General features: G+C 52.2%; 1 protein-coding gene across 1 annotated transcript in view; it reads right to left on the bottom strand.

Moving 5' to 3' along the window:
* The window catches only part of C2CD2 (C2 calcium dependent domain containing 2), an 85,679-nt gene extending 65,349 nt beyond the window's left edge, over window positions 1-20,330 (bottom strand). Inside the window, exons 1-2 of the mRNA XM_037831427.1 lie at window positions 19,567-20,330; window positions 9,106-9,204 (exon numbers count right to left, since the gene is read on the bottom strand). Coding sequence (XP_037687355.1) covers window positions 9,106-9,204; window positions 19,567-19,839 — 372 coding nt within the window. The 5' untranslated portion in view covers window positions 19,840-20,330. The remainder of the gene's footprint in view (window positions 1-9,105; window positions 9,205-19,566) is intronic.
* Between the last annotated feature and the right edge of the window lie 7,444 nt (window positions 20,331-27,774).

The following is a 27,774-nucleotide window of genomic DNA, read 5'->3' as shown; positions in this document are numbered from 1 at the left end:
CCACCAGCAGTGAATGAGGGTTCCTATTTCTCCACATCCTCTCCAGCACTTGTGGTTTTGTGGGGTTTTTTGACAATGGCCATTCTAGTAGGTGTGAGATGGTATCTCACTGTGGTTTTGATTTGCATTTCCCTAATAACTAGTGAAGTTGAGCATCTTTTCATGTGCTTTTTAGCCATGTTCCAGTTTGCTAACACTTCTGTTTTGCAAAACACCAGAAATGGATTGGATTTTATCAAGGGGGTTTATTTGGTTACAAAGTTACAGTCTCAAGGCCATAAAGTGTCCAAGGTAAGGCATGAACAATCGGGTATCTTCCCTGGAGGATGGCCAATGGCATCCGGAACACCTCTGTCAGCGGGGAAGGCATGTGGCTGGTGTCTGCTCGTCCTTTGCTTCTGGGTTGTGTTTCAAAATGGCTTTATCCAAAATGTCTCTGGGCATCTGACTTAGCCCCTCTGTCTCAGCTCCTGTGCATCCTTGCTTGTTCTCCCAGGTGTTTCTCTCTCTAAGCATCTGGGAGTCCTCTCTTAGCATCTCTGGGGCAAACTCTGGGCTTCATGTCTTAGCTTAACATCTCCAAATGTCCTTCTGTCCACATCTCCAAGCATCTCTAAGCATCACCAAGCATCTGGGTCTGTGTCAGCTCTTAGCATCTCTCTTAAATACTCCAGTGAACTAGTCAAACCCACCCTGAATGGGCGGGGGCCACACCTCCATGGAAATAATTCACAGGTTCCACCGTAATCCACAGACTAATCAGTCTGCTCACACAAGACTGCATTAAAGAACATGACTTTTTGGGAGACATAATATATCCAAACCGCCACAAAAAGTAAAGTTCCTGTGGAACACTAAACACAGCTCTTAATTCCTTAGTGCTTGGGTTTTAAGTGTCTCTCTCTTGGAAATGGTCTGCTATTGGTAGCTGATTTGTAAAAGTTAAATAGAAACGATATTGAGTATCTGTGGTGGCAGCAGAGATGCTGCGAGGGATGGAGGGAAGCCACAGCTCCAGGGAAGGACTCCCCAAGACCTGCGTGCTCCCTTGAAAATAACCACCATAAACCCACCAGCTGTATCCTTGAGATTTTTTCTACAGCAAGCAAAGAATTCCTCAGTTATATCAACCATTTTAAAAAACAAGCAACAAGCTTGAGCTGTGCCTTCCAGATAAACCACCTTCATCTGGACCTAAGAGGGTTTCTGGAGGGTGGGCTGTGGGTGGTGAGGGTCTCAGAGGTGGGGTCCTGAGCCCGAGGAGCTCTAGGTGGACAGTTGATGGTTTGGATCAGAGTCAGAAGGAAGCTGGTGGCGGCATCATTAGAACATGGGCACATACAAAAATCCTGAAAGGTGAGGGCAGGTGCCCAAGATGGACAGCCAGTTTCATTATAACTTGTACTAGTGGGATAAAATGGTTTGTTCAGCTCGTTGGTGCTCTCTCCAGCTTCTGGAACGCCCCTTAGACTCAAATAGCCACATACTTATGCACACAGGTCTTAACTTGAAACCTATTCCTTTGTTTAATTGCAGGAGCCAAACAAGTCCAGGCTGTGGTCCTCGAGTCCTGCCACTTTGTCCTCAATGTCCTCTAATGTCCTCAAAGCTCACTGTGCCCTTTCCACTTCCCGTTTCAATTAAACTTCTTGTACAGTCGCCTCAGCTCTTTCTTCTCTTCGAGCACTCTAGAGAACTGGAAATAATTTAATTACTTTTGTCTCCAAAAGGAGTGAGTATTTCTCAAAAAAAAAAAAAAAATGCATCTAAGAGGTTTATGCCATTGAATAGTTTTCATTTAATCACATTGCATAACACCGTGAGGAAAGAACTCCCAAACACCGTGGAAGTGAAGACCCTGCCTTCATCATTCAGAATTCCTAATCAGATTTCCTTCCCAACTCTCTGCTATTTATTCTCACTTCTCTAAAAGTTCCTTAAGACGGCACAAATCTGATGAAAAATATTATTTTTCCTCTGCAACAGTCTCCTCAAATTAAAAAGTAAAATCCATGAAGTTGATTATTATCAGAACATCTATAAAGTGAATCCTATTTGCAGATCCTAATTCACCACCTGTGGCTGGACTTATATTCTTATAAAGGGCTCTTTCCGGGATGGAAAATGCCAGAAACAGGACGGAAGTGAAACTCCACGAGTGCAGATGAGATGCGGGACTCGGTGATATTCTAAGCTGTGCCGGGGCCACGTAGGCTTGTTGCTCTTGACGCCTGCTCCTCGCTCCTCGGCTACCGGACCCCCTCCCTGGGCTCGGCCACCCCGCTCCCCATAACTCTCTGCAGCCCTTCTTTTGTGGGGTACTTAAAAACCAACAACGAGCCCTCAGTAATCCCACCTGGTCAAGGTACTATTTACACACAACACAGCTGAAGGCAGACAGTGAAAACGCCGCTTGTGGACATGCTGTCTCTTGTTCAATCTGTATTAAAAGACATATGCTAGACGTTTCCTTTAAACAGAAGGCCAGGAGGAGATCAGGTCCTTTCCAGGCAGACAGTTCAAGCTCCCCACATTGGGGCCAGCATGAAGCTTTCCCCTAACGCTCTGTGTTTAAACAAATGAAACCTCAGGGGCCTGCAGCTCCTTTCACCCCTGAGCCAGAGGCAGGCCTCCAGAAGGCTGGCTCAGCTGGGAAATCTTCATGCTGCACAAACAAGTCGCCCTCGCGGAGGCACCCCACCCTCGACCCTCCCAACCTGGGGCAGCATCTGAATTTGATGTGCTCAGAGGGCGGAGCCTCCAACGGAGAATCTCCTGGCCTGCCCCGGGAAAGACCTCAGTCTGGTCTGAAACCATTTCACAACCTAGAGGCATCTCATCATAAATACCAAGTTAATGGGGTATCTGGAATTTCAGGTCATGCAAAGTAAAAAAATGGGGCAACCAAGCTTCCTAGCTTCCTATGAACTTTTTACTAGCAGCTAGAGGGATAGACATGGGCAATTTTGAATTATGTTTGTCTTGCAAACAAAGGGGCTTATTGAGTAGCCAAGTGGAGCGCAGAACTCAGAAGCTCTCGGAATATATTTCAGATGAAAATGGGTTACAGAAAACCTTGGATAGCAAACATCCACTTCCCATCAAAATACACACCCAGTACAGCTTGGGTTTTCCCTGTGCCCAGAATGGGGGAGGGAGTTGTGGGGAATCCCACACAATTGCTCAAGTTTTGTTTGTTACTATGGCTCTACATCAGCAAAGGCTGGTCGCTGCCTTTCGGTTCTCTTTTCCCTAGTGCATTGTCTCTTTCAGGGTGCTGGGGCCAGTGGGGGGAGAAAGATGACATATTGAACCATGTTGATCCTGTGCAGTGGCTAAACTTGGGTTCTAGGGTTCAAAGCCTGCCTCTGCCACTTGTTAGCTCCTTCCCTTGGCCACGCTACCGAACCTCTCTGTGCCTCAGTTTCCCCTTCTGTAAGGAGGCATGGTACCCCTTAATGGCAAAGGGTGGCTGTGAGAACCAAATGGGAATGGATTCGGAGGCCTCTGCCCAGGACACGGTCACAGCCGATACCACCCTGAATTAACGCAGCAGATGACGCAGTGGCCCAGTTGTGCACCCCACCCTCCCCCCAGCCAGGCCAGGGAGGGTTTAGACCTTGACAGGTGCCACATCTGCAGTGTGGAGAGAGAAGGGAAGGCCCCAAGCAAGCCCAGACCCAAACCAGAGTCTCCTGGCTTCCAAGCCGGGGCCTTCGCCATGCCGGGAGGGTTTACAACTTTTATCTAAAACGTTAACCTCCAGTTGACTGTTAACACCAGAATTAGCCTCAATTCAGTTAGAAATGGCACCCAAAATAGAAGCAATCCAAGCTTCTCACAGCACACCAGGAAAGCCAACACCACACTCCCTAAAGCTCTATCACTGCTTTCAATGACATTTTCCAAGTAAGCCTCAAGTTCAAGAAAACACTCACTGTGCTTCAGAAAAGAAATGCATGGCTTTCCCAGGGAGCACCCACAGCTGCATAACCCCGAACCCCGAATCATGTGCAGTCTTCATCAGCGGGTTTCCGAATGTGTGTCCGTGAGGCAGGCTGGAATGGGGCGCCCTGGGTGGACCAGGGGCGTCGGTCGGTTCAGCTGGAGCCAGCGTCCAGCCGCAGACAGCCAGCTGGAGAGCAGGAAGGAGGGGCCGAGCCAAAGGGGGACCAGACCCTATGAGAACCAGTGACAGGTGGGTAGATAGGCAGAGGGAGAAAGGAGGGGCTGGGTGAAAGGAGAAACCCTAATTCCTAGAGTCAGCTGAGATACACAGATGGAGGAAAAGGAGGGGTAGAGCCAGGGTGGAGGAGAATGGGACTTTCTACCCCCAACCCTGGCCTAAAGCACAGCAACAGGCTAACATGTAAAACCTGGACACAGCTGAACCCAGGGCACCCCCCTCTTGGGGCCCGCCCGCACTGACCTCTCCAGTGTCTATTCTGTCTTACCCACCTTTGCTATGTCCCCGTGTGTGCCGGCCTTTCAAATAAATTTTATTGATTGCTACTATGCCTCTTGCCCCTGAATTCCATCTTGAGACAAGAAAAACGAGCCTGCACCAGAGCTCATCTCGGTGCCAACCACGCTCCAGCAACATCCTCATGCCCCAAAGGAATCGCGCATGAAACTTCTGAACCCACACACATGCCTGGGAGGCCAAGGCCGTGTTCTGCACAGGAAGAGCTGGGTCACCAGCCCTGGCAACACGGGCCAGACATTCCAGGGCAGAGCTCCTCCCAGATGTGAGGAAAGAGCACGTAGGTAGAAAGTCATTTCTCTTACATAACAGCACGATTAAAGGCGTGGAGAAACACATGTATTCTGTGAGTGCTGAGACTGGATGAGAAGGCAGAGAGGGCCCTCGGGGAGAACTTCAAAGCTTCAAGGTGATGCTTCTGTCCAAAGGCCCCACGGAGAAGGCCTCCTGCGTGGCCAGGCCCTCGCCAGGGAGGCTGCCCTGCCAGGGTGCAGGGTGTGCCTCGGTTTACCTGTGCTGACATGAGGGGGTCGCCTCCCACACAGCACCTGAAAAGAGGTCCTGCAGGCAAGCCCAGGGTCCCCAGGCCCGAGAGTTCCCACAGGAAAATGCCAGAACTGCAGCACAGCTGCTCGGGTCCTCACTCAGCCTGGGCTGGCGGGGCCGGGTGTGGAGCTGGCACCCATCATGGGGGCATGACAGAACTCACACTGCTCTGAGCCACACAAGACCCAGCTCTCTGCGTGCAACACACACAGAAGAAGGGTTTTGTGGACGAACCAAGACGGTTGCAGAGGTGACTGCTTTGGTGCACAGGGGTCTGCAGGGGCCACGGAAGGAAGAAAAACCACACAGCACCCCCATGAGCAGGGTGGGCCCATTCTGCTCCGTGAGGTGTCCACAGAGAGACTCAGGACCAAACACAAGCCAGGAGCCTGCTCAAAGAGGAGACCGGAAGCTCACCAGGCCAGCCCTCCACCTATCTAGCAGATCACACAACAGAAACCTTTGGGCTCAGACATTGGCTCAAAGGCCCACTATCCATCCCACGTCAGGGCTGAGCTGGACAGAGGAGGAAGATATCGTCTCATGCTAGTGCCAGAGGTTGGGGAGCTTAATGCCCCTGAAATCAGAACTCGGTGCCTCTTTCATGCCCTTTCCGAGTCTTGAAATTCTTTTACAGATTCATTTTTTTTCTCAAGAATCACACACGGCAGGAAGAAAGCACCTGCTGCTGTGCAGTGTAAGCTTGGAACCCATGGAGGGAGATGGTTTCATTGCTGAAAAAAGAAGGCGCCGTTGTAAGCTGACAGCCCTCTGTGGCCGTTCTAGAGCAGAAACCCCCGGGATAATACTAGAAAGAAACCTCAACGTCTTATCATCTTCACTGAACATGTGAATAACATGTTACCAGAGAAACTCTCATTATGCTGCCTCCGTCCCTTTGCAAACGGGGCCGTTGCAACGTGCTGTGGTTGGCCAAGATGCTTGTTCGAGCGTGGGAAGGGCTGGCCCAAGAATCCGAGGGTGCCCTGCTTCCAACGTTACCTTCTCAGGGGCCCAGGCCTCTAGCCCGATGTGTCTGTGGGGGTGTTGCTGCGACACCCTGGACTCCACTAGGACCCCCCTTCCCAAACTTGCAGCCGGATGAACACAGACGGCAAGCACTCGGGTAGCCGAGGCTCCTGAAGATAACACAGGCCGCCCTGTTACAAGACAATGATGCGTTCTCCCTTCCCCCCTTGGTCAAGGAAAAATAAAAGTGAAGAACCAAGAGGAGAAAAACCACAGGACTGTACAAAAAAACCTATGAGGAGTGTCGCTGTAAAACAACATAAGACCCTGTGTGCGCAGCTTTCCATGTGTCTGGGATGAGCGAGGCGCTTCAAAGAATACACTGTTCCCTGGGGGGCGGGCGCGGGGAGCAGAGGAGTCGGGGACAAGGGCAGGGAAAGGAGGGGGTAGATTTCAAAAAAAAACTGTGTTCATTTCTAGTGGTTTTCAACTTTTTAATGAGTGTGCACTCTTTCTGTGATTGTGTGAAAAGGAATACAGTTTAATGACCCACTAGAGGTGGCTGTTCTGGCAACATATATATCAAGACCCCTAAAAATGCTCAGGCTTCTCACCAAGTAATTCCACTTCTAGACACACAGTAGACTCTAAATTATAGGAAAAAAGTTAAAAGTCTGGAAACACACATGAAAACATTAAGAGGCACAATCACGGTTCGTGAGCCCACTACAGTTATTTTTAATGCTCCGGGCTTCTCGCAAGTTTCCTTCCACGAGCTTGCATTGGTTTCATGGTGACGTCCCCAGAATGTCTGTCCTCGAGCCGGGCTGGGGCTGAGGTTCCCCAGGCCGGTGGGCGGCTGCCCCCACAGCTCTCCTGCCTGTCCTTGTCACGCCTCACCTTCACGGCCATACGGCTTTTGACACTTGACAGTGACTGGCAAAACCTCCGTTGGCCAAAGGGAGGAAATGATGTTCCGATAGAGCTGATTATGTGAAAAATGAAGGACTCGGAGTTCTTTCCACATCTCTGCTTCCTCCTCTCTGCTCCAAGCTGGCGCTGACCTCTCTCAGCAGGAAAGTGTCAGGTAACACACAACAGAAACCGCCCAGCCACGAAGGTGTTTGGCAACTATGTGCCAATAATCAAAAGGGCGCTGCCCACCCCACAGTCACACTCCATGCAGGAGATTCCTTGGCCAAGTCAGGCCCACGGCTCTTTGTGCTCCCCAGTCCACAAAGCAGACCCTTTTCCCCAGCCTCCACGGGCCGTGGCAGCCTCAGCAGCCTGTACGATTGCCACAGGCTTTATTTAATGACCACAGTACCTCCCAGAGACTTCCGCACACCTGTCAAAGGAATTACACAGTTGTGTGATTCCACTGTTGGCAAAGGCATGGGGAAAAGAGAACTCTCCCACACTGCCAGCAGCGTCCCCTGGGCCACCGGCTGGGAGGCCGGCTCGGGAAGCCCTGGTCACGCTGAGGCGGCCACACCTCCGACCCAGCAGTCCCACATTGACCCCTGAGAAATGCCAGTGCTTGTGCCCAAGGAGACTGGAGACAGCAAACATGCTAGTCCACTGCAGCACTGTTTGTACTTGGGAAAAAATGAGAAACCCCTGATTATCCATATCCATAGGTGAACCTTGCAATGGAATCCTGAACTGTAGTTACGACAAATGAACCAGAGCTGAAAGTATTGCAAAATTGTCATGTGATGTAAAGAAAACCTTGTTGCGAAGTTGTACATAAAAATGACAAAAGTGGTAAACGCACAAACCATCCCCTACCTGTCATAGGGAAGACACAGACAAGGCGGGGGGGGGGGGGTCTGGGGAACGGTAAGACCCTCTCCCCCCACCCCCGGCTCACACCAGTGTTTCCTCCCTGTCCACTCAGTGGCACTGATACATTTAATTTAATAATACAAAGTAGGTCTATCCATGAGCAATCATAGAGCTGCTCTAATACACACACATGCAGCAGTGACATACAAACACCCGGCTGAGAAGGAAGAAAGTAGCCCGCTGTCAGCAGGACGGTCACAGCTGAGGTGGGGGAAGGAAGTGACGGAGGCTAGAGCTTTACTGGAGCGAATGTTTTAAATTTATATGCTCTATAGACATACAAGCAAGAGATCTGAAACAAAAGTAGGGGTTGATTCATTTTTTTCTCCAAAAGTGAGACCAAACGCTCATCACTAACTGCAAGTCCAGACTGTCAACTACAAGTCTGGGGCAAAGAGCAGCTGCCAGGATATTCTCTTTCTCCACCTGGGGCAGGTCTTTGGATTTGATAGTTACGCTGAATGTAACCAGCAAGTAAACGATTTTAATAACGGAAAAGGAAATCAGAGGCCAAGGGTAAGAAATGTGTTGTAATTAAGAGAAATAGTCTTAGGATCTGTTATAGACATTTTAAAAAGTATATTTAAAAGGATTTATGGTATCTGACCAGTCTAGTAAGTTCAGCCTGTGGACCGTTAGCAAAAGTAAAATGGATCCTAAGTAATAACTCAATGGCTCAAATCTACACATCACGTTGCAAGCTATTTAAAATATTTAACAGCTCTACTGAGACTTAATTCACACACCACACAACTTGCCCATTTAAACTATACAGTCCAATGGCTTTTAGTGTATTCACATGGTTGAGCAACATCACTTTCAGAACATTTCATCACCCTAAAAAGAAACCCCTTACCCATTAGCAGTCCATCCCAGTTCCCCGCAAACCCTCCCCTTACCCAGCCCAGAGCAACCACTAACCTACTTTCTGCATCTATGAATTTGCCTCTTCTGGATATTCCACATATACAGAATCACAGACTATTTGGCCTTTTGTGTCCAGCATCTTTGACTAGCCGGAATGACTCTGAGGTCCACCCGTGTTGCAGCATGCAGCAGAACTCCATTCTTTTTCAAGACCAAATAATATCCACAGTCTGGCTAGACCATTCACTGGTAGATGCACCAAACTTTTAAATTTTGATGTAAGGTTTCTGAATTTCCAATAATTCTGAAACAAAATAACCCTTCCCCTGGCTTTAAAATTAATTCACTTCTGCATAGACAGGCCTGGCCCAGGTGAGCTGCCCCCAGCTCACCTTCTCCTGGGTGGATCTGGTCACACTCGAGACGTGCTGCACGGCCAGCTCCAGGGGCTGCCGCCGCGGGTCCTCCTCGAAGCAGAGCAGCAGCGGGCCCTGGGAGAGAGGAGGACGGTGAGAAGACATGGGTGCCACCGGCGCCTATTTTTTTTTTTTAATAATTCAATTTTATTGAGATATACTCACATACCATGCAGTCATACAAAGCATACAATCAATTGTTCACAGCACCACCACAGAGTTGTGCCTCATCACCAAAATTAATTTTTGAACATTTTCATTACCCGACACGTAAAAGTAATAAGAATAAAAATTAAAGTGAAAAAGAACAATTAAAGTAAAAAAAGAACACTGGGTGTTTTTCCTTTTCTTCTTTTTTTTTTTTTTTGCCCCTGTTTTTCTACTCATCCATACACTGGACAAAGGGGAGTGTGGTCCTCATGGCTTTCCCAATCCCATTCTCACCCCTCATAAGCTACATTTTTACACAATCGTCTTCAAGATTCAGGGGTTCTGGGTTGCAGTTTGATAGTTTCAGGTATTTACTGCTAGCTATCCCAGTTCACTAGAACCTAAAAAGGCTTGTCTATACTGCGCATAAGAGTGTCCACCAGAGTGACCTCTCGGCTCCTTTTGGAATCTCTCTGCCACTGAAGCTTATTTCATTTCCTTTCACATCCCCTTTTGGTCAAGAAGATGTTCTACATCCCACGATGCCAGGTCTACATTCCTCCCTAGGAGTCATATTCCACGTTGCCAGAAGACTCACTCCCCTGGGTGTCTGATCCAATGTGTGTGTGTGGGGGGGGGGCAGTGATTTCACCCACCAAGTTGGCTTAACTAGAGACAGATGCTACATCTGAGCAACAAAGTGGGATTCAGGGGGAGACTCTCAGGCACAACTATAAGCAGACCTAGCCTCTCCTTTGCAGTAACAGTCTTTCCAAGGGATATGTCTGCTTTCAAACTCTTCAAATTTAAGAAAATACAATAAGACTTATCTTGGTTCAATCTCTGCAAACAGCAGCTGTGGTCAACTATCAGCAAGCTCACACATCCGAGAGCCAGCCCCCATGGACGGAGCTCAGGGAGGGGAATTCAGTTTGGGGAGAGAGAAGGGAAAAAGAGCAAAACACAGCAGCAAAACCAAAGACCCATCACCCGTGTTGCAATAATGACTGCGAAGGGGTTGTGAATCGTGATGTCTCCACTGTCAGCAAAGAACCACGGCCTCCTCAGGGCAGGGCCGCCCCGCGCCACTCTGCGGGCTGTGGAGCTGGCCCAGCATCTCTTCCAGCACAGCTGGCTGAAGGCACGTCCTGGGGAGCGGAAGACAGTGGCCTCCTTTCTTTCTTCTGGTGAAAGTCCTCTGCTTGAGTTTTGGAGAATTACCTCTTCCCATTCTTATGTTACTCAAGGTGCCCCCTTCTCTCCCTGCCCCAGGGGTAGGTGGGCAGGAACCCCAGGGCCCGGCCTCTCCCTGGAACTTGAGAGGGAAGATGCGAGACCTCGGCTGGAAAGGGGCCGGCCTGGTGGCTGGTCTGAGCCCTGGCACTGCAGGCCCCAGAAGCACCCACCTCCTGCCCCCTCGGCCTTGTGGTCCAACCCCACCTCCAGCTCTGTGTTCTCCAGCATCCTTCCCAAGAATCCTCCCATGCCTTCAGTCTGCCTCCATCCATTTTGGTTCTAGCAATTAAAAACTTCCACGTGACAGATGTGTGATTAAAGGAATCTGACTGCAAGGCCACAAGACTGACATTTTGTAAAAGAACACATCAGGATTTGACAGATGGCCAGGGCTTGTCCTTTTAACCTTAGAAGATAAACTCTACACCAAGAGCGAGACCCGGGACCAAAACACTTCTTAAACCTTTGTCTTCATATATAGTAGAAAACACATCCTATTCAAGTAAGTTCTGATTTGGTGACTAAAAAAAAAAACAATCAGCCCACAACTTCCCACCATAGCTCATCGATTTCAAAGACTCTCCATTATGGAGGAGCATTTAAGGTGAACTGGTTCCAACAACGAGGCACAGCCAAGGCTGGGAGAACCAAAATGCTGCAAAACGGCACAAAAACTATTCTGCCAAGCAAAAGGCAAGCCATGATGTTATTGTGTGGCTATTTCTTAAGAATCTCCAATGGTCAAGAGAAAAGTTAAAAGGCACAGAATGTCTTAACTGACATGCTTCCAACCTCTCCCTGTTTCAGCAACATCTATCTCACCACCCAAAAGGTCATTGGAGGAGAATGAAGGCCATTTCTTAGAGATGATGGAATTCTGGGTTCTGGACTGCTCTGGACATTCTCCTGCCTGGAGCTGCTTTGGTTGTGACATCTTGGCAGATGCCATGAGCTTGGGGACAGCACTGTCCTGTGGAGCTGGCCCACCTGGCTGTGAGAACAGCACACAGCCCCCAGCCCACTGCCGGGCAAGGAATCCACCCATTGGCACAGCCGTCACAGCAGCCAGACACTAAGTGGGTGAAACAATGTATCTTCTGTACCAGCTGCAAGATACAGTGCTGCATCAAATACCACAGGATGCAACTTCTTGGCCTGGGCCAGTAAGATGATAGATTCTACACAGCAGTTACCCCTTACCCACTGACCTTCTCCTCCAAGAGCCTGCAAAGATTTTTCTGGGAAATTTTAAGGTCAAGCGGTGGTCTTACAAAGGAAATAAAATGAGCAAGTGAAAATAAGGACGGCGAGACTTTTCTTTCCCTTTTCAGAGCTGACTAACCCTTTGTATCAGGCAGAACGTGTGTGGCGCACTAGCACAAAGCCACACATCTTGGGCACCGTCCACACCCCAGGCACCAGCTCACGTTCCCGACCCCATCCACCTAGGCTAAAGGAAGACATGAGGCTCATGTGGGAAAAAAAAACAAGCGAGAATTGCCAAGCAAGCACTAGCAAAGGAAAACCACAAGGGCGTTAGACTTGCCAGGCATTAAAACACACCACAGAACTGCCATAACTAAAACAGCATTTCGCTGGCACGGATACAGATGAGAGGCAAGCAAGTCCAGGGCAGATTCCAACACAGACGGAACTAGTACATGACAGAGGCAGTATCTCGACCAACCGGGTGAAGACAGATGTTTAAAATGATGGTGGACAACTAAGAGGCCAATTGGAAAAAAGATTAAATAGATCCATATCTCATGCCGTACATAAGAATAAATATCAAATAGATCATGGAACTAAATGCAAAAAACGAAAAATGAACCATTTTGGAAGAAAACAGGTGAATTCTTCTTTAACCTTAGTATTGAAAAGACTTTCTAACATTGACTAAAAGCCCAGAGACAATATTTTTAAAAAGACTGACAAATTTGACCACATACAAACAAAACAATTGCGTGACAAAAAATACCATAAACAAAGTCAAAAGAGAACTATCTAGGAGAAAATATTCACAACATGTCACAAAATGTCACAAAGAGCTAACAAACCAACTATACAAACCTTAAAAACTGAGGGACAAATAACCAAGAACTCAGTAGGAAAACAGGGCAATTAATGGAAACATCACATTATAAGATAGGGAACAGCTCTCGGACACATCAAAAATACTTGAACTCACTCATAACTAGAGAGATGGAGGGTAAGAGCACACACACAGGTGTCGTCCCTCCCCTACCAGGCAGCACTCGGTGTCTGAGCAGCTGGGGGAATGCGTCGCTCTCACCCGCTGCTGCCAGAAATGCAAACTGGTACAAGCCTCTGGAAGCAAAGTTGGTAAAACCTAATAAAACGACATCTGCCCTTACTTTTGGACCCACCCTTCCCATGTCTTGGAATCTACCATGAAGATACATCTCCAATATGAAAATGCATATGCAGAAGTTTATTCTTTGCAGCACCGTTCATAATCACAAAAATACTGGAAAAACACGAATGCCCATCAATAGGAGAGTAGCTGAATAAACTATGGCACGCCCGCCGAAAGGGAAACTGTGCAGCTGCCAAAGGGAGGGAGCCAGGGCTTCAGGAACTGATATGGGGCAATCTCCAGGACATACTCTTAACTAAAGAGCAAAGTGCAAAAGCGTATCTAGAGAAGGTGGCCTTCACGTAAGGAAGAAGGGACATACGGAGCACAGAGGTGTCTGCTCATTGGTGCAAAAGAAGTTCAGGAAGGCTGGACCAGGAGCTATGCACCGTCACCTTCTGGGTGGCTGGGAACACAGCAGAAGGCCCAGGGGAACCGGCAGCATGTGGAAGAGATGAGGGACAAGAACCATTTCTCTCCTCTTAACAGCTCTATCCCTAGAACCATAGCTTCACAGGCTCCTCACAGACCTAAAAGCAAAACCACAACTACAGCCAATCAGGAGGTGGGGGGACTCCAAACTGAACACAAACACTGACAAAGGGACACACCCATATTAAAAGTGAGTGACACACCCCCTGAAGAGGGTGGGGAGAAGAGAACTTCGGAAAGCAATGTCCTGACTGCACATAACTGCTGTTGTCTGCTCCATGACCGCTGCCCACAGGGGTCAGGCGAGCAATTCAGAAATGACTCCATGTGCACACCAGGGTCGAATATTTAAGTAAATACATTACAGACAGTAAGTACAGATGTCACACTCTTGGGGAAGGGAGCAGAAAATCAGGAAAGAGGGAAGATGAAGACAAACTCTGTGGTGTTGAGTTGGAATCAAAGCTATTGGTATAAACTCATGGTTTTTAATTTATATACGGATAGATGGACACAGAAATATAGAAGCAATGACATCATAGCAGTACGGAGTGTGGCAGGTGCCCGGATCCTGTGTTTAAGCACCATTCTGCAACAGAAGGAACCAAAGCTCCTTGGAGACACAGTTGAGTCCAGGGCCAGGCAGGGAAATACAGACGAGCCTAGAACAAACATCTTGTGGAACCAGAAAACAAAGAAGTGCCACTAAAAATAAAAAAAGGAGAGAACAAGAGGCAACCTCTGCAGCACTCCCAGTGGCCAAAGCTGGAACAATTTCAGCAACAAAATAAATACCAAACATCTTGGGTTAGACTGCGTAGAATAAAATAAATATCCACGAGTCCATCCTGATGCAATCAATCAAACACATAGGCGTAGGAGAAGTGACAGCTCTTCCTTGCAGTAGAATTCCAATTAATAAATGTAGAGGGAAAGAGAGGAACAGAAAATAATCATCTCTGAGCAAATTCCACAGAAATAACAGTTGCAGACAGGACGAAAGTTTGGGGAGAAGCAGGATTTGCCTGGTCTCCAAGGATCTCCCCAGCCAGATGTTAATGACAGGGGGGAAGAGATAACTTTATGGGGGAGAAATCGGCAGAAACCACCTTCCCCAAGGGACAAGACCAACACCCTAACAACAAGACACGCTGACACGATGCACCCCATGAAATAATGCACTAAGAAGGGCGCGTCATTTCTGTGGCGTGCATGACCTCAGGCCAGTGGCGTGAAAACCCGACAAACCCAAATGGAGCCACATTCAGCAGAACAACGATCAATAAATACTCGTCACAAGTGTCAAAGTCATGAGAGCCCAGGAAAGACTGAGAACCTCTCGCTGACCGCAGGAGAGGAAGGCAAAGCAAGGGCCCAACGCCCTGTGGGATCTGGATGGGATCCAGGAAAAAAAAAAAAAAAAAAAAAAGAAAAGAAAAAGGGAAAACTGGTGAAATTCAAAAAAAGGTCTTTAGTGTAATAAAAGGTGCAGTGCCAGCGTCAAGTTCTTGGCCCTGATCTTTCTATCACGGTCATGTAAGGTGTGAATGTGGCAGGAGGGTGAATATATGGAAACCCTCCGAATTATTTTCACAACTGCTCTGTAAATCTAAAAGTGGTTCAGAATTAAAAATTAAAAGAGTGGCTGTATTTCTTGACCCCTAATATCTGCTAGGCATTTTGCTCAATGTCTTGGACAGCTCGCAAATGGTTCTCATCTCCTCTCCTGGAGCAGAGTCTGTTTTCCTGACCGAACCCCAACTTATCCCATTTTGTAAATGAAGGATGTGGGCACAGAAGAGTCAGGACTTGCCCAAGGTCACTTGGTGGCCTCGCTGGAACCCGAGCCCGGACCAGCTCAGCGCGAGAGGCCGCCTGGGAAGCTCACGGGAGCTGAGGTCTGTCCAAAGCAGCTGCAGGGGCCTCTTTCCTCCCCAAGTGAGCCCATGGGAGCAGGAGTGAGCTTTGGCTGCATTTTACTGGCATCCACACCACCACCCACCCTCTTCCTTCCCCCAAATTCCTGTCTCCTTGGGAGAATGGGCAAGTGCAAAGAAAGACCTGAACTGGCCCCGGATTCCTGAGCTCACTCCTGACAATTTGCTATGTCATCAGTGGGCCTCCTTTCATGTCGATGCCTTGGGATTGAAAACAAAGCACATTAAACAGCTTGTTTTCCCAAGGCTGGGCCAGCACCCAAGCGGGCAAGGCCAGTGTCCGGAAGGGGTGACATGGCTTGCCACTGTTTGTGCCCCCTCCAGTGGCATGCTTCTAAGGGGGCTTGTCATTCACCCCCAATGACAGCGGACCAGCTCTGAGCCAGGCGTTGTGCCCCAGTTCACACAAGGGTGCAGTGACCAGTGGACACCTGCACGGAAAACAGGGCAGGCTGCCCAGGGCAGGGGTGGGGGTGGGCGTCTTCCTCACAGATTCTTAGGATCAGGGACCTTGCAGCTGTGATCCCAAAGGGTTCTGGAAGCTAAGTGAGGAGTGAGAAGAGAAGGGGTCCAGCCTGAATGTCTGTGCAACACGGAGCTTTGGGTGGACCCGGTGGAGGGGCCGGGTTGGTGGCCACAGGAGGCCCTTCCTTACCCAAGGTGACCTTCACATTCCCACCAGCTGACTTCAGGCCACTGTAGTCGGTCAAGGAGTTTGGATTTTTGTGGGCACAACCCAAAGGTCATTAAATAATCCAGAGGCTCCGAAGCCTGGTTGTCACTTTGCTTTTTAAATTGCAGAAGCTCATATACAAATCAGTGCTATTAGGTTCTAAATTTACGCATCTTTTTTTTTTTTTTAATTAAATGAAGACTGCAAATTGTTCAGCAGTCTTAGTCATCTGCATTTAGGACGTTCCTCTGAAGAAATCCCAGACCAAGGGACCGAGGCAACAAACACGCTTCGGTGACCTCGGAATCCAGAGCTCAGCCAGCTCAGGTCAGAATGTGGCTCATAAAACAAGACACCTCTCTGCATCTGGTCCAGACAAACCCGGCTCGAGGAGGCAAGCGCTGGGAGGGCCGTGCCCAGGGGCCACCTGGTGAAAAGCACACAGGCCTCCCAGGTGCCCACCAGGGGGGCGGGGATGTCACTGGTGCAACTAACTGCCACCGTGAGCCATTCTGTAACCGTCAGTGTGCAGGTGCGGAGCCAGGGGACAGCACACGATTAGGCCACGTCGTTCCCTTTGGACAACAACGATTAGGTCTCAGTCGTCAGTAGCTTGACCAGCAGCCGAGCCAGCTCTGGGATCTTTCTCGACACCAATGGAAGATTCACTTATAAACAGGTGTGTTTCCACCAGCTTCCTCCTCCCGGGAATCACAACCCATCAGGGGCACTTGTGGGACCTGAGAGAAGGGCACCGTGCCCCTCTGTGACCAAGCCTCCAAAGTCTGAATCAGAGGGAGGGGGGCACGTGTGGGGCGTTCTCTCAAAGCTCTGGGTGATTCTCCTGTGCTCCCACACAGCGAGTGTCCATCCCACCAGCAAATGGTCAACGGTGGTCTCCTCTGGTGCCTCTCCAACCCACCATCCTTTCCAATTTAAAAATATCTCCAGAACAAGGCTCTGAAGCTGGGTCTCTGCCGAAACAGGAGCCTGCACTGCCGCAGTGGCTGCTCACCCGGAGGGCAAAGGTCACCCGGCAGGGTACGTGAGAGTCCTCGGAACGCCAGCCAGAAGAGGCCGATGGAGATGCTTCCTTAAATGTGTCAGGCTCCCAGCCTCTTCCGGGGGTCCTCATTTAAAGGGAACACTTGTGCCTCAAGTGCAACCCACAACGTGACCGTGGGTGCAGCCGAGAATGGGCCAAGGCCTGGCCTAGGCTTCTGAGCTGACCCGGGCCTGTCCCTCCAGCCCATGCACCTCCGTGTCCCCTGCCAGAAGGAAGGGGCTCCCCGAGAAGATGGTGCGGGTCCTTTCAGCCTTAAAATGCAAAGCTGCATTAAAACTTACGGTGCAATTGGGCGATTGTCTCCATTTGCTAGACAAATCTACCTTTCATGGAAGGTGCTGGTATAACTAATTTATTACCAGCATCTCCCCGCTCCCAAGGGGTGCGCCTAGAATCGCCTTGCTCCCTGGCTGGGGCCCGGCATAACAGACAGCGAGGGGGCAGGGGGTCTCCAGCTTCGAGTGTCAGCCCTAATAGGGGATTAGTGGGAATCGCGTGGGGGAGGTAGAGAAACTCCTGTGGCTGCCGGGGTCAGGACATGCGCACACGCACACCAGTGCCGGCTCACCCACGCTGCCGTGACGCCACGGTAGTGACAGCCTGGCACGCTCCCTGAGAGGGTGCACACACACTATCTGCCTGCACCTTTTGAATTAAAATCAAGCAGCGCTCCCAGGCAGCAGGGCTGTGTCTGCTGGGAAAGCAGAGACCACACAGGTGATGCCACAGAAGCCACCCACCTCATGCAGGATGACAGACAGGACTCTGGTGCCCTGGGCAGCGTCCAGGAAGCGTGGCCGATCGTCCAGCAGATAGAGCCCAGGGAAAATGCAAACAAACCACAGCTCCCCTCCCACTCCCTGAACACAAGGCCCTCCCCTCTCCCATCCAGAGAGACAAGTGATTCGGGGAACAGGTTTTCATCAGAAACGTCCAACTACCTTCTTCAGTGTTGTTCATCAAAGACAAGTGTACAGAACAGGGATTCCCTCTTTCTCTCCACCTCCCAGCGTATGGGTGATCAGGAAGGATTCTATCTAAGGGTTCTATCTTTTCTGAACCCCAGCAGGAAATGTCAGGGAATGAAGCAGCACCCCGTAAATCGAGACCATCCCAAATGTACAGGCTGTATGGCCACCACTTCTGAGCCTGACATTCCATCTGGGGTCCCAGTTTTGGAACCGGAAGGAAACGACAGATCCCATACCCAACACCCGCTGGCATTTCACAGAGAACGGGGCTGAGCCTGGCACCAGCCGGCTGTGGAGTCAGGGCCCTGGACTCGAGGCCGGAAGCCAGGGCAGATCACAGGGTGAATCAGGGGTCAGCGACAGCGGCTTTGGGACAAAACAGCTGTGTTTGTTTACGTGCGTGTGGCCACGTGGTTTTAGGGCTCCCCCAAGAGATGGGCTGATTCCCCTGAGTAGGAAACGCACAGACGCTAGGCACCAAGACAGAATCAGTCAACTGACTTCTTTCATCCCCAAAGTTCTTTTTCCAAGAGTTCAGACCAAGGCCTTCTGGATTGGTGAATTTATGCTAATTTATACTCAAAGCTGTTTTTGTTGTTGTTGTTGTTTTGTTTTGTTTTAATTCCCAACCATACAACTTCTCCAAAAAAGATTCTGGCGTGTGTACCAAGGCCACCGCACAAAGATCAGGTTGAGGCCCCGCTGTGGTGCACCCGGACACCCAGCACTAGCGACTTCTAAAGCCGGTTCCCACTCAGTTACACGAGCAGGTGCAGACACAGCTACCCCTGAAAGCAAGGAGCAGCCCAAGCCAAGAGGTACCACCAAAAACTACAGTTCTCAACTTCTTGGGAATGCCTACAAATAAGACACTGGGAATTTATCATCAAATAGGATGTCTTCAAAGTAAAAATAAATCACCAAGAAATTAATAATGAAAAGAAACCTCAGTACAGGAGTATGAGACAGCTGAGTCCTATCCTAAAGCCCCCAAGCTCTCAGTGGGGCTCAAATCCCAGCCCTGCCACCCACAGGCTGTGTGATGTTGAGCCAGCTACTTAACCTCTCTGGGCCTCAGTTTCTTCATCTGTAAAATGGTGACAACACCTACATCCCAGGGGTTGTGATGGAGGGTCTAGGCAAAGGGCAGCCTGCGACAAACTGTCACTCTTTCTATATGCCAAAGAAGGCAAGCCTTTTGGAAAGAAAAATTCTCGATAAAGTTCAGCTCTCTAGAGTTGGAAGCATATTAGGGCCACAGTTATTCATAAGATGAGATGCAAAATCAGTAAGCCCACCTGGGATTCTGGAAAGGGCAGGTGCGAGCTAAGAAGGGCCTCGCCCCCCTCCCCCCATCCCCCGCAAGCCCCTCCCACAGTATCTCTGTCCTCCTGGTGGAGCTTGGTACCCTCTGATGTTTGGCGAATAAATTCTTGTCACTTTGTCTTGATGCCCATCCAGGGGCCTGGATCGCCTAGTTTCTGCCCCTACCTTTCAAGGATGCTGTGTCTCAGGTAGGGTTCATTTGGGACTCAGTCAAGGGCTGAGCCGGCCAGCGCGCGCCCGGAGCACCACCAGCTCTTGGGGAGACTCACCCCTTTCCTTTTGGCCTCATCGTTCAGGGCCGTCACCCAGGCCGCCTGCCACTGGCTCCTCCAGCTGTCCAGCGTCAGGATCCAGGTCAGCAGGGCGTCCGTCTCCGGCCGCTGCCCCTCGCCGGTGTCCGCCGCCCGCCGCCGGGCGCGGGGTCGCGCCCTGGCCAGCACCCACTGCGCCAGGTACAAGCCCACCGTGCCGAGGGCCGCGACGAAGAGCGACACCAAGACGAGCCACTGGGCCTCCCCGAGCCACGCGCCCAGCCGGGACATGGTGATGGCGCATACCCGGCCCGCCTCGCCCCAACTTCCCCAGCCGCCCGGGTCCAGGGCGCAGGGCCCGCGGGCAGCGCGTCAGGACATCAGCGCGCGCGGGGCGCGGCGGGGGCGGGGCGAGGGCGGGGGCGCGGCGGGCAGGGCCGAGCGGGGCGCAGACGAGCCCGATGCCCGGGCGGCTCCGCGCGTGGGCCCGAGCGCGGGGTGGCAGGCCCGGCGGGCCGCGGCGGGAGGGAACGCTCGGCCTGTGCGCGGCGGCCTGGGCCCGGGACCGCGGGCTCCTGCGCGCGCACCTGGAAGATGGGGACGCGCGAGCGGCTCCCGCAGCCGGCGCTCCCGATCGGACGTCTGGGAAGTTCCTGGGGCCGCGGCCGGGGCGCGTTTCCCGGCCGCTTCCTCCTCGGCGCGCCGCCCTGGGCGTCCGGCCCGCGGCCCAGCAGTGGCCGCAGAGGGCTCGGGCCGCGGGGCGGGGAAAGAGAGGGGAGGGGAGGGAGGCGGTGCCGGGGAGGAGGGGGCGGGACGGGACAGGGAAGGGGGCGGTGCCGGGTCCCAGGCTGGGGCCGGCCCAGCCCCGCCACCCCGCCGGGTCCTCCCGCGCCCGGCCCACCCCGCCTCACAGGGTCCCCGGCTCCCGCCGCAGGCGCCGGCCCGCCCTCCGGCCCTGGCCGCGGTCGCAGCGAGGTCACCCGGGCCTGCGCGCCCCGCGCCGCCACGCCTCCAGCGTGACCACGCGGCCGCCGCGATGCGCGGGACTTTTCCAATTCAGTCCCGGCCAGGCTGGTTCGGCTTCCACATGCGCGCGCGCGTGTTTGTGTGTGTGCGCGCTGCACACTTGAAGGGTGGTTTCTAGGAACGCCATCTGCCCACCAGCAAGACAGTGTCTGGCTTTATGGTACTTTGGAAAGTCCCTGGAAACCCACAACTCGCGCCCTGGAGGCGGGAGGGACCCCGGCGGACTCGGGGCTCAGCTTGGGGCCTCGCCTTACAGGCCGCCCTGCCCAAGTCTGAGGGGTTCTCAGCTGATCGCCCCCGGCCAGCCGGTCTGCTCCCAGGGGATGTTATTTATTGAGCGTGTGTTTGGATGTGAGTGTGTGTGTGTGAGTGAGTGACCCACTCCCTGCACCCTTGCCCTGGCAGAAGCAACCCCTTTCGTTAGGGAATGCCAAGGAAGCCGGGGGAGCCTGAGGTACCCCAAAGTCCTTCCCAAGGCAAGGCCAGAACCATGAAATAGTGAATGGCTGGTTCGCTCTGCAGGGTATTAAGGGGATTTGGTCTTGAAATTGGATTTCACAGACCTGAACACTTAGCCCTCCCTGACCTAGCCAGGGCCTGCCTGGGGGCAAGTCTGGTGGGCACATTAGTGGGGCAGCAGAGGGGTCCATATGGGGTCCATACTGGCTCTGCCTGCGGCCCCTGGGGCTAGGTAAAGAGCACCCACAGGCCCCCTTAGGGCTCAGAAGACAGGCTGGTTGGGCAGCAAGAGATTAAGAACTAGGTCTGGTATTTATTGAGCACCTATTATGTAAAGCCCAGGGGGCCAAAGAACAAAGAGGACCACAGGGCCTGTGCTGGATCTGCCCTGAGTGCTAAAGACAGAGGGAGGGGCCACCGGGCTGGGCAGGGGCCTGTTGCTGTAATGACATAAGGAGCATGTGCAAAGGTCCTGGGGCACCAAGGTGGCAGAGGTTGCCAGGAGCTGGTGGCAAGGCCAGGAGACATCAGGACAGGGCCGCGGCTGGAGTTATGGACGGTGGCCTGTGCTGCGGGGACAAAGACAACAAGCTGATGTAAGCACAGAGTGAAAAAAATAATATTACAAAGATCGCTCCTAGCAGCCGCCCCCCTGGCTGCCCGACTCACTTTCCTGGGTTGGAAGGAAGTGAGGGGGAGGCTGAGAGAGCAGCCAGAGGGTGAACCCAAGGGGTCCAAGAAAAGTTGAAAGGAAGGAAGTTGAGGGAAGGAAAGGGGATGGGGCTGGCGGGAAAGGGCATTTCTTGCTTAGAGGCTGGAGGACGGATGGGTGTAGACCAAGCTGGGTTTGAGGGTGAGGGGCAGGGAGCAGCCTGTGGGGGAAGAAGTTTACACCCCAGGGCCCCGTCTTCTTTAAGAAAGGAGCTGAGCAGAGAGCCTTGTGGGGCGGGAGCAGGAATCACAGGCAGTAGAACCGGATCGCCCGGGTGGGGGGAGGGGCCCTTACTGATCATACCTGATACCGGGAAATGGGGCTCCCCACACCCCTGCCCACTCTCTGCCAGTCAGCCACTCAGTAAACGAGTGTGCTGCACTCTGCCGTCTCACCAAGGGCTCAGGAAATTGCTCTTCTTCTCCCTTACTCTACTGGTGCTGCTGTAAGCAGAAACAAAGGAAACCCCTTTCTGCTTCTTTGGAGGAAACGTCTGCTTATTTTCTGAGCTCTGGCCAGGTCTATGCAGTCGAATATTACAGTTCTGCAGGCTCCCTTGCTGGTGTAACTGGGATGACTGGACCCGACGGCTGTGCGTCTCCCTGTCCCCAGGTGAGCACACCTGCCCGTGGGCGCACGTCACTGCCGGGGTTGGAAGCCATGAGACGGTCCCGTCCTGGGTGGCCGGTGGAACCAGTTCCAGGCACCTGCCCCAGAAGTGCGCTCACCCGGCTGCCTGAGTTGGAGCCTTGAAATGACCTGTAAACTAACGACCGTCCTGGGGGGCAGTTAGTCATCTTTCTGGAAGTTTTTACAAACGGGATGTAAACATACCAGCGTTGAATTACTTGTGCGTAGACGCACCTTGAGGGAAAATAATGATGTGGACTCACAGGGAAATGCAGATGGCCAAAGCATCAACAGGAACCGAAGCATCTTGTAAATATGAGAAGAACCAGGCTTCTGTGCCCAGCCCCATTGGGCCACGGGGGTGGGGGGTGGGCGTCCGGACGGCTGGGTTCTCCAGCACTAGCAGTCTCCACCCCCCACCCACCCACCCACGGTGACATTCCCTGCTCCCCCAGGGTGGACCCAGCTCTGTGGTCCCCAGGAGCAAGGCCACAGCGCCATGCTAGAAGGCTCCCATCCTTACCCCGTCAAACCCCCAAAAGCCCTTCACACTTTGCAGTGGCTGTTGCCTATTTTTAATGGCTCAGAAAATGAAAACCCTGTGGCTGTAGCACAGTGCAGTTGCGGCCAGTCCCCCGAGGCACTGGCATTGAGCTTCTGTGAGCAGGTGGCGTGGGGGCGTCAGGGGCGTCGGGGTCCTGAGCCCACGGGCACTGACCCATGCCCCCACGCCCTGCCCTGTCCCCGTGGGGGTGGTCATGGCACAACTCCCAGTGGCCTGGGTGAGCTCATCAGCCACCAGCATCCATCAGAAGCAGCCTGCTGCCTGGAACATTCTGGAAGGGCAGCATTGCAATCCTGGGTCCTTGTAGCAGGGAGGAAACAGCAGAAACAAAGTTTCCAAATGCCTCTTCAGAATGTTTCTACAGTAACAGGTTGCTGGGACTGGTGCCCAGGATACAGGAGTCAGAGCCCATTGTTCTATTTTTCACCTTTAAAAGGTTTTTAAAATGTTCTCTATATAGAGGAGAGCTGCTTTTCGGGTGATCTCCGCCAAGGCACCCGATCCCTGGGCTCTGTTTCCTCACCGATGCATCAAGAATGGACGTGTTTCAACATCTTGCCCCAGCCAAGACCAGAAGGTTCTGTGGGATGTCATGTTTTAAAAACTAATAAATAGGTCTAGTGCTGTATACATTTCATGTCCATAATTAAAGTTACGCATGTTCATATAAGCTATTTGTTACCATTGAGCCAGATCTCCTTGTATATTTTTAAAATATTTATAAAAAAGTGTGGCTTCTTTTAATTTTTCACTTTAATCATTTAAAATTTCTAGAAGGGTAAAGGGATGCTCCAGGAAGCCTATGGTTTGTCTCTGAGCTTAGTGCAGAAGCTTCCTCTTCACCCTCAAGCAGTTTGAATGATTATTGTTATTATTTGAATTCCCAAGTTGTGGCTCCAAAGCCGTGATGGCCCAGCGTCTGGGCCCCTGGAGGGGGTGAGGGACACTGGGATGATCATTTCATGGGCTTCATGATGACAAAGCGCGGCTTTTCTCTCTGGCATTCAGAGACAACCTCCCGAGAACCCTCTCTTAGCCAAAGCTGCACATTTTTAAAACCTGGCCCGGCACCCTCTGCCGCAGGTGAGGGGAGCATGACTTCCCAAGAGTGGGGAACCTGGGGAGACATCTGCCCCACTCGCCTTGGTTAGATTTGTGCCGAGTCAGTCATTCCCACAGTCAGAAGACTTCAGTCCACTTGAGGTCAATTTCCTGCCGGACGGAGGGGACAATGCAGGGAGGCAGCCACCCCTGCCGAAGGTCACGGCTGCCAGTGACGGATGGACGGGCGTCAGTCGGGCCCTACCCCCACCAGGGGCCTTGGATTCTCCTCCTTTTGTCTGCCTGGCTTGATGATACACTTGTCAGCGATACAGAAGGCGTCTTAGTCTCCCAGGGCTGCCGTGGCAGAGGGCCACGGATTAGACGGCTTCATGCAGAAGGGGTGTATGGTCTCGAGACAGTCGTGGAGGGGAAGTCTGAAGACATGGTGTGACCAGGGCCCTGCTCCCTCTGGAACCTGATGGGGAGGAGCCTTCCCGACCTCCTCCAGCTTCTGGTGGTGGCTGCCGGCTGGCCCTGGGGGCCCCTGGCTGGTGGCTGCACCCCCCGCCTACCCCCACCAGTGTCTGCCTCTATCCTCACGTGACTGTCTGTGTGTCCAAATTCCCCTCTTCTTGCAAGGCTGCCAGTCCCATTGGACCAGGGCCACCTGCTCCAGTTGTCGTCCTCTTCACTGACTACCTGCAAAGACCCTGCTTCCAAATAAGGCCACTTTCGGAGGCCCTGGAGTTAGAGCGCCCACATATCTTTCTGGAGGACCTAGTTCAGCTCCCAGCCGGGAGCAGCAGCCCCGAAGCCACTGCAGTGACTCCCAAGACGCAGCGTCAGCAGGGCTGGGGGAGGTTCCTGAGCCTGAGGACCAGCTCCTCCATAAGCCGTCTCTCGTGGGAGTGACTGTCCTCGAGGGGTGGTTACACTGGAGCTTGGACGTCCCTTTCTGTGGGAAGATCACCCCGTGTCCCTGCGAGGGCCCCGTGAAGGCACCAGGCAAGGTGTGGCATTTGGCAGGAGCTCAGCAGGCAGAGCTGGGTGTACTGAGCGTCCACTCCAGGCCGGCAGGGCGGGAGACAATCTGCTTAATTGCCTTATTAATCTCATGGCCAAGCTCAAGGTATGTGTCATCCCATTTTAAGAATGAAGAGGCTGAGTTCAGAGAGGCTGAGTAACTTGTCAAAGACCACACAGCAAGTGGCACAGTCAGGGTTGGACTTCACGAGTTGTTTACCCCCAAAGCCATGTTCTGTCCAGCTCCTTCTGTGCATAAACATCGAGGCAAACAAATTCTACTGAAAAGAGGAAAGTGTTGCCTTTTGTGTCTTAAACTCAAGTACCCAGAAGGGAAGGAAGTTCCTCGAGGGACTCTGTGCTGGTTTGAATGTATTATGTCCCCCAGAAAAAGCCATATTCTTTGATGCAATCCTGTAGGGGCAGACATATTACTGTTGATTAGATTGGAATCCTTTGAGTGTTTCCATGGAGATGTGACACACCCTACTGTAGGTAATAACTCTGATTGGATGGTTTCCATGGAGGTGTGGCCCTGCCCATTCAGCATGGCCTTGATTAGTTTACTAGAGCACTATATAAGCTCAGACAGAAGGAGTGAGCTTGCTACAGCCAAGAGGGACACTTTGAAGAATGCACAGGAGCTGAGCAAGGAGCTTCAGCTTACAGAGACATTTTGGAGACAGCCTTTGAAAGCAGACTTTTGCTCCAGAGAAGCTGAGAGAGGACAAATACCCCAATAGCAACTAAGAGTGACATTTCTGAGGAGCTGCAGCCTAGGGAAATGTCCTGGGAGGAAACTATTTTGAAACCAGAACTCTGGAGCAGACACTAGCCACGTGCCTTCCCAGCTAACAGAGGTTTTCCAGACACCACTGGCCATCCTCCAGTGAAGGTACCTGATTGTCGATGTGTTACCTTGGACACTTTATTGGCCTTAAAACTGTAACTATGTAACCGAATAACCCCCCTTTTATACTAGCCAATCCATCTCTGGTGTTTTGTATAACGGCAGCATTAGCAAACCAGAACAGAGTCCTTGACAGGCAGGCATGGAGCATCTACAGTGTCCAGAGCACTTTCCAGGGAGGATGTGGGAGCAGCCAGCCCCAGCGCCTGCCATGGACACGCCCGGGTAGGCCGAGCACCATCTGCAGCATGGCTGGCACCCCCACTCCCACCCTAAGCGTTCACAGTCAACAGGACATGACCTCAAAGCCCTCCTGGTGCCGCGGGACCGCTGGGGACCCTGAGTCACGCCGAGGCTGCAGGAGGCGGCGGCAGAGGCAGGTCGACCGAGCACTCGCCCAGGGCCACCCCGTGACCCGTCTGCAGCCTGCAGTCTGGGCAGTGGCTACCGTCCCCACCAGGTGACGCTCCGACCACATGAGAGGCAGGTGATTGACGTTCCTGCGTGCACCCAAGGCTGGGCCCGCCCCATATTCGTAATATTTAACAGTGAACCCTGTTTTTTGTTACGTACAGGAAAGGCACTTCCAAGGAGATGGCTGTTTTCTGCCTGTGTCCCTTACCCAAAAGAAGGCTGACCGACCCCTGGCCACTGGTGTCCCGAGTCACAAATAGGGAGCTGGGCCTGAGCGCCTGGACCTTGTGGTGTGTCTGCCGTTTAGGAGACAAGTTTGCAGGGATTTGCCAGGGGGCAGTGGAAGCTCGGGGAGAGCACACTGAGGAAGAGGGAGAGGAAGGCACGGAAGACAGGACCCCCTCCCCGGGAATGTCTGTGACCAGCGTTCACCGAGGCTCCAACTAGGGGTGTCAGTGGGAGGTCCTGGATTCCTGGGGAAGGACCCCAAGGCCCCACAAAGGGGGTTCATCTCTGCAGCCCCTTCACTTGGCCATCCCCAGTGCCACGTCCACCGAGCACAGGGGGACACAGGAACTTCTCCCTTCCCGGTTGAGGCACGTTCCCCGTAATTAATATTTGTCTGTGTTCTGGCTTAAAGTTTTCCTTGGTGTTATTTTTTTTTTTTAAGGGCTTCTTGGAGTACACCCATAGAATCAGCCAAATAACTGGAGAGAGAGGCAACCTCTTGAAGAGTTAAACTACTCTTAAAGGGTTTTTCAAAGGAGCCACAAGCCCCCATCCAGCTACAAATAATCAATGTGTTAATTACAAATGATCATTGTCCATCCCAGTGGCTCCTAAATAGTCGAACGGGGCAAAGTGAACCATCTTTCTGGTCTGGAAACAACCAATGTAGTGAGGAAGAGAGGAGAACATTGATCCCTTGTGTCTGTCGAGCACTTTGCACTAATTCCTATAACAAGAAAGAGGAGTGAATCTTTATCCCCATCAGCAAATGAGGGGCTTGAGGCATAGAGACCCTGGGTGGCTGGCCGGGGGCAGCGAGGCTGGCTAGTGGCTCGGGGAGACCTGGACCAGGTGTTCCCCGAGGGCTGAGTCTTGCCTTGCAGCACAGCAGGTGTGTGCTGTGCCCCGGTGGGATTCGAACAGAGTAACCCTTCAGCGTGCAGACATGGGGTATGGCAATGGCGGGAGGGTGGCTGCACCTGTGGGCACCTAAGGTCATCAGACACATCCTCTGCCTTCTCTCGGTGCATCATTTCACCTCCAGGAAACTCGGGCAGCTCCCTCTCCTGGGAGCCCTTCCCAGGCCCCGGGAAGGAGGAGCCCTGCAGAAGAGAGGGACCCCGCCATTAGCACATCCATAAAGCCCTGGATTCCAGCTGCTCCTTTCCTAGCCCTCCCTCCAAGGCCGATGGGCCTCACTGTCCTGGGGCTAAG

This window comes from Choloepus didactylus, chromosome 1 (assembly GCF_015220235.1).
Source record: "Choloepus didactylus isolate mChoDid1 chromosome 1, mChoDid1.pri, whole genome shotgun sequence".
Lineage (NCBI taxonomy): Eukaryota > Metazoa > Chordata > Mammalia > Pilosa > Megalonychidae > Choloepus > Choloepus didactylus.
Note: the sequence above shows the minus strand (reverse complement) of the source record. Positions and strands in the feature narration are given on the sequence as shown.